Raw genomic sequence first — 6,997 nt, 5'->3', positions numbered from 1 at the left:
TGCGTTTAACTCCTTAGTAGATAGAATAGCTAATGCACACCAACAGCGAAGATAAGGAAGATGGCAACACTGCTTAGGGTAGCAGTGGGAGTGCCTCTGACTCTGAGAAGAAGAACCGGAACCTGTTGGGAAAGAAGAGAATAAGGTTTACTCAATTTACCTTGAGTCAGCAGACGCGTGTTGTTAGTATGACAACTAAACCGCCTTAAGAAGAGAAGTATAAGCAAAAGAAATGCCAAGCCACCTCCACAAATTGCGAAGCCCAAGGGGCTGCGTTCAACTCCTTAGTGGATAGAACAGCCAATGCACACCAACAGCGAAGATGAGGAAGATGGCAACACTGCTCAGGGTAGCAGTGGGAGTGCCTCTGACTCTGAGAAGAAGAACCGGAACCTGTTGGGAAAGAAGAGAATAAGGTTTACTCAATTTACCTTGAGTCAGCAGACGCGTGTTGTTAGTATGACAACTAAACCGCCTTAAGAAGAGAAGTATAAGCAAAAGAAATGCCGAGCCACCTCCACAAATGGCGAAGCCTAAGGGGCTGCGTTCAACTCCTTAGTGGATAGAACAGCCAATGCACACCAACAGCGAAGATAAGGAAGATGGCAACACTGCTTAGGGTAGCAGTGGGGGTGCCTCTAACTCTGAGAAGAAGAACTAGAACCTGTCAGGAAAGAAGAGAATAAGGTTTACCTAATTTATCCTAAGTAAGCAGACGCGTATTATTAGTATAACAACTAAACCACCTTAAGAAGAGAAGTATAAGCAAAAGTTAAGAAGATTTAAAATTAAGTTCATTAGGAAAGAAATGCTAATTTAAACTAGCTAAGCTAGCACTTATTTAGGAAATGCTAAGCTAAAGAGGCTAATAATAAAGCATTTTACTAAAGATATAGAAGAGAAGAAGAGACATTAGTATAGGCGGGAGTAAGAGAAGCTCTAGCATGCGCTAGCTATCTAAGGAAGCCACGTCTTGTAGCATTACGTTCAAAGAATAGGGAATTCTTATTAGTTGGCGATCTCTCTAAATAAGAGACTATATTAGTTAGTAAGTTTATCTAAGTATAGTTCTCTATATAAGGCAATAGTATTATAGTAGAGAAGTTACTTATTAGTTAGTAAATTTATCTAAATAAGTAACTTTACTATGAGCAATACAACTTCTATAGAAGAAGTTACCCTAATAATAGAGAAGGACAACATCCACACTATAATTTCTAACTAAATAGAAATAGCAAACGCTACGTTAGTGGTGGCTATAGCCCGCCTAAAGCATAGTACTTTATTCTTTAATAGTACTAATGTAACAGAATTCTTAGAGAAATTTGATAAGTAAGCTACTAATAGTAGCATCTTTATAACAACAAGAGTCTCGAGTGTCCTTAACTACCTATTTGTTACAAGTAACAAGAAGGATTCTCTCCTTGACGGGGGACAACGAGGTTGAAGGCCAACCACGTCCACGTTAGAAGGTAATAATTATCGCGGGGCTTGAGGTCACGTGATGCACTCTCCCGCCAAGAGCTATTCTCCCGCTAAGGAAGGGATAATAGGCTAGGATGGGAGAAGGCGTTCTCCCACATCTCCTAAAAGACAAGAATGTTAAAGGAGAAGAGGGAGAACAGGACTAAAGGCAATAGGTATAAGAATGGGTTAGATTTTATTATTACACTTATTGTGGTTAACTGTTTTATAAGTTCTTCTCTTACATAGATTAATACTTAGTTATTCTATCTTCTTAATAGAATTAGTTTGTCTTACTAACCTAGTTAACTCCTATAACTCTTCTCTACCCTATCGCTAGACAATTACCTTACGGATACTTCTATTAGATAGCCTCGCCCTACCCTAGACTAAGACTAGGTAAGTATAGTTTCTAATAGTGTTAGGAAACCCTATGTAACACTTTAACCACCTACGGATTTAGTAGAAGGATTAACTAATAGTCGCTTAAATAAGATTACTATGATAGCCAACAATAAAAGTTAGGGACAGGAGCCTATAATTGCAGCTCCTATAACTTCACTAGCTCTCAACAACGAGATGCTTAAAGGAAGTGGTTTGGATTCCAACTCCTTAGATAGAGAAAGGAATAACTTAAACTAGGCTAAGGTACAAGATCTTAAGCGACAACTACGCATCTAGGCAAGGCAGATAGCTGCTATACAGGAGATAATAGCGTAGATAGCTAGCTAGCTAATAGCTACGCCAAACGAACGCGTTACAAAACCTAAAATAGCAACACCTAAGAAGTATAAAAGAGGTTAGCACGAACTTAGGACGTTCCTTACTAATATTAACTTATACTATAGATTTAATAGAGTACTAAATAATTAGGAAGAGATCCTTATAGCTAGCATGCATATAAAAGGAAAAGCAGCTAGCTAGATGTAACCTTACGTAAAGGACTTCCTGGTAGAACTAACAAGTTAAGGAACAAAGGCTAAGACTAAAACCCTATTCTAGGATTAGAGTAGCTTTAAGGAAGAGATAAAACGCATCTTTAGGGAAGTAGACGCAAAGAACTAGGCTAAGAAAGCAATTATGCGCCTAAAGCAGACTGCGTCCATAACCGCCTACACGGTAGATTTTAAGCAACTATAGGCGAGGATTGATTAGGACAACGCAGCGCTACGAATAATATTTAAAGTAGGTCTAAAGAACAATATTGTTACGAACCTGAGGGAGGAAGGCACAGCGGTTAAGTTAAGAAGCATCGACGGCCAGTCGACCCAGCCATATGTAACGCGGGGGCACGTATCACGTGACCTCCTCGGTGGCGCATGCACGAGGAAGAGTCTTAGCAGACTCCTCGTACATGATCTATCGAGGAATGAACCTCGTATATAAGCTACTAAGGAATGCTCGGGCTCCTCTGACCAAGGGTTACAAGCATTACAAGTATATAGCAATAGGCATTAAGCCCTTATAGCTTGATGTGTTTAACTTAAGTTACAAGTACAAGTACAATACAAAAGTTACTTGCAGAGATACTGTTCATATCACCCTGTTGCTTTATCTGCGAAAACCAACCTTAAGAGTCTGACACTAGAAGTTTTATATTACTTCCACTTAGATCCTACTGTTAACACTTTAAACACCCTTAAGATAAGCGACATTGTTATAAACACCCCTGACGCTTCCCTTACTAGAGGATCATCCGCTTGTAGTAATAAGCTAGACTTGTACCATAGAGACCGCAGCAAGCTTAAAGCTTAGATCCTCTAGGTTAACTAGTTCTTCTACCTACAAGATAATAGGATTGACAACAAAGACAAAGTCGTCTTAGCCACCACCTACTTCCAAAGTAACGCAGAAAAATAGGCCAACCTAATTATTCAACGTTACATAGATGACTCTATCACTGACGCCAACAACACAGCCTTAATAGAAGACTAGGACGCTTTTAAAGTTAAACTCTAACAGAACTTCTCACCCTTTAAAGAATTAGTAGTCGTAGAACAGCGAATTTAAACCCTACGCTAGACAGGACTAGCCGCCAACTACACGACAATATTCTAGCAGCACGCCACTAGAATTAACTAGGACAACAGAGCACTCATGCGCATGTACTAACAAGGCCTTAAGCCAGCAGTGCGCAGAGAACTTATAAGAAGTGGAGCTAATATTAACACGCTAGCAGAACTTATAGAAGAAGCTATTAGAGTTGACAACGATTTATACGAACTAGCGCTAGAAGAACGACTATTCAATTAGGGAACGCGACAACAGGATAGGGACGATCAGCCTTGACAACAGCAATACCGACGTTCACCCCCTAATACGGGACGACAGCGCAGCTTCATGCTATCCACGCCAGGATCCTACTAAAAATACGGTGCTTAACCTATACACCTTGACAACCTTAACAAAGAACGTAGATTTAGACGCGCTAAACTAAATAAAGGACCTAAGGGTTAGCACAACAAAGATAGGAAGAAATTCACTTGTTATGCCTGTGGCAAGGAAGGCTACATAGCACAAGACTATCAAAGCAAGAATAAGGTCACTCGATAACTGAACGTTATCTGAAAAGACTCCAGCCTCGACGATGGCGAGTTATAGAACGTTATTACCCTAGCCTAAGTTAAATACTATCCGCTTAATGAAGAACTTATTATAGGACTTAAGGACGTAATGCTTACTACTGCTAAAAGCAGCGAGGACGAAAAGAACCCGCTTAGCGATGAAGAATACGAGACGCTAGCAGAAGAAGAATTTCCTGCGGCACCTACGAAGCACGAAAAGATGGCTAGGTTTAAGGAAAAGAACTAACCCGCTACGCCAAAGCTAGTAGGGCTTGGACTAGACTAAGAAGAACCCCAATAGGATCTAGTACAACAGACAACTCCACCTAGTACACCATAATAGGCGCAGAAAGCACAAGAAACATAGCGACAATCACAGAAGGAATACTAAGCCACTAGGCAACAGCAAACTAACGACATCTAGTATTGGTACGATGCGCGTAACGCACACCATGCTCGACTCTTATGGACAGCATGCCTAGCCGCCTATTGCCTAGCCCACTACTTGGACAAACAAGGAATAGGATAGAGCCCCAAGACTATTAACGGATACTCTAAATGTTAATATCACTAGTTCGAATGCGTAGACGATAAATGTCTAAAACACCTATAGGACAAGAGGGAGAAAAAGCACTTCCTAGGCCACAACGACCTACAAGAAGTTATACAGATGCAAATAGTATACTAGACGGAATACGTGGACGATCACACGTACGCTTGTTAACGACAAGACTGGCAGACATGTCTTAGCGACAAATGCGATACTTATGTCCTAGCCAAAGAATATTACGGATTCCTAGTAAAGTCTTTTTTAGGCTAGCGCCATAAGAGCTAGGGCCCTCTAGGGAGATTAATATAGTAAATCCCCTAGGATTAATAAAGCTTATAGTAGAGCTTAATGGAAAATGGATGTAGGCACTAGTGGACTTAGGATTATAGGCGAACTATGTTTTAGCGCACGCAGTTAGGAAAGCTAGACTTACCTAACTATAGAAACAACAGCTATACCTACTACACGTTGCTAATGGCGAACTAATGCTAAACGAAGAGAAAATAACATACGAGGTTAGACAAGTGACACTTAGCATCTAAGAGCATAAGGAGAAGATCGACCTAGACGTCTTTGGACTAGCTACCTACGATATCATTCTAGGACTCCTATGGCTACGAGAACACAACCCGCGGATTGACTGGAAGTTGAAGGTGTTCCAATTTGAGTGCTGCGGAACAGACGCAACCGCAAGCCAGCCTACGCATTAGCAGAGTCTAATAGTAGATGAGAGTAATATTGCCAAGTAGTGCAATATTGTAGAAGAGAAAGCGAACTTAACAGGTAGTTCCTAGAGCAGGAAGCTAAACTTAGCAGATACTAAAACTAGGCCAATAGATCACAAAGCTAGAGTATAGGAGAATAGCGCAACTCTAGAGATCCCTGAACTATACAGAAAATATAAACATCTATTTTAGGAAGTAGTAGACGACTAAGCGTTACCAAAGCATTAACTCTAGGACCACGAGATAGTCCTACAGGAAGGAAAGAAACCGACTTTCGGGCCTATATATTAATTATTGGAAAGAGAGCTTAACGTACTAAGAGATTATATTAACAAGAGTTTAGCCAAGGGATATATACGACTATTGAAGTCACTAGCAGGATATCTAATTATGTTTGTACTAAAGAAAGATAGTACGGATTAACTATGTGTCGATTATTGGCAACTTAACGACATCACGATTAAAAATTGATACCTACTACCGAACATCACCGAGCTCTAGGATCGATTGTCTTGAGCAAAGATCTTCACGGCGTTAGATCTCTAAAATAGATACCACCTTATTAGGATTAAGAAAGGTGAAGAATAGAAAACGGCGTTTAGAACACGATACGGACACTATAAATACACTATTATGCCGTTTAGGCTTACAAACGCTCTAGCCACATTTCAGGAACTCATCAACAACGTACTTAGACCCTACCTAGATATATTCGTCATCGCCTACCTAGATAACATCCTAATCTACTTAGAAAACAAGGAACAACATACTAGACACGTCAAGCAGGTACTACAGGCCCTAGACAAGTACAGCCTCAGACTTAAGCTAAAAAAGTGTGAATTCCACAAGACTAAAGTCAACTTTCTAGGCTACGTAGTAGGGGCCAACAGAGTAGAAATAAGCAAAGAAAAGATTAAAGTCGTTAAGAACTAGCCAACACCAAGAACAGTTACAGACATCTAATCCTTTCTAGGATTCGTGAACTTTAACAGATAATTTATTAAGGACTTCTCTAAAATCGCGATACTATTAACGCGACTAACAAAAAAAGATACCCTATAGAAATAGGATAACAAGACAGAAAAAGCATTTTAGACGCTTAAGAAAGCATGTAATACGCCACCATGCTTCTAGATATTTATCCTAGGATTACTAGCAAAATTTAAAACAGACGTATTCGACCTTGCCCTAGGAGGATGTGCCAGCATACTTATTAATGGCAAATAGCACCTAGTAGCATACTATTTAAGAAAATTCTTAGGAGCAGAGGAATAATACAACGTACACAATAGAGAACTCTTAGCTATTGTAGAATGCCTACAACACTAGAGAGTATATGCAGAAAGCTGCTTAGAACTCACAATCTACACGGACTACAAGAATTTAGTGCACTTCACTATAACAAAGGTACTCAACTAAAGATAGACCTAATAGGCTAAACTACTAGGACAATACAAGTTTAAGATTGTCTACACTCTAGGAAAAGAAAATGGAAGAGCTAACGCTCTTAGCTGACAACACGACATCGCAGGAACCAAGACGATAGTCGATAGACTAATACTCAAGATTAATGAAGACGGATCAATAGGACCCGTACACGAAATTAACATAATTATGAAAATTAGAAACAACGTACCTAAAGAAGTACAACAAACTATTATTAAGGAACATTATAACAATCCTGTACATGGATA

At 39.8% G+C, this 6,997-nt stretch overlaps 1 protein-coding gene across 1 annotated transcript; it reads left to right on the top strand.

Annotated features, from left to right (window-relative positions):
• Positions 1-303: 303 nt before the first annotated feature.
• Positions 304-537, top strand: SETTUDRAFT_21088 (uncharacterized protein; the record flags this gene model as incomplete). Its single annotated transcript, XM_008029785.1, has 2 exons — positions 304-436; positions 482-537. The coding sequence occupies 2 exons, from the start codon at positions 304-306 to the stop codon at positions 535-537; spliced, it is 189 nt and encodes a 62-aa protein (XP_008027976.1).
• Between the last annotated feature and the right edge of the window lie 6,460 nt (positions 538-6,997).

The sequence above is a fragment of the Exserohilum turcica genome (assembly GCF_000359705.1).
Source record: "Exserohilum turcica Et28A unplaced genomic scaffold SETTUscaffold_4, whole genome shotgun sequence".
NCBI classification, from domain to species: Eukaryota; Fungi; Ascomycota; class Dothideomycetes; order Pleosporales; family Pleosporaceae; genus Exserohilum; species Exserohilum turcicum.
Note: the sequence above shows the minus strand (reverse complement) of the source record. Positions and strands in the feature narration are given on the sequence as shown.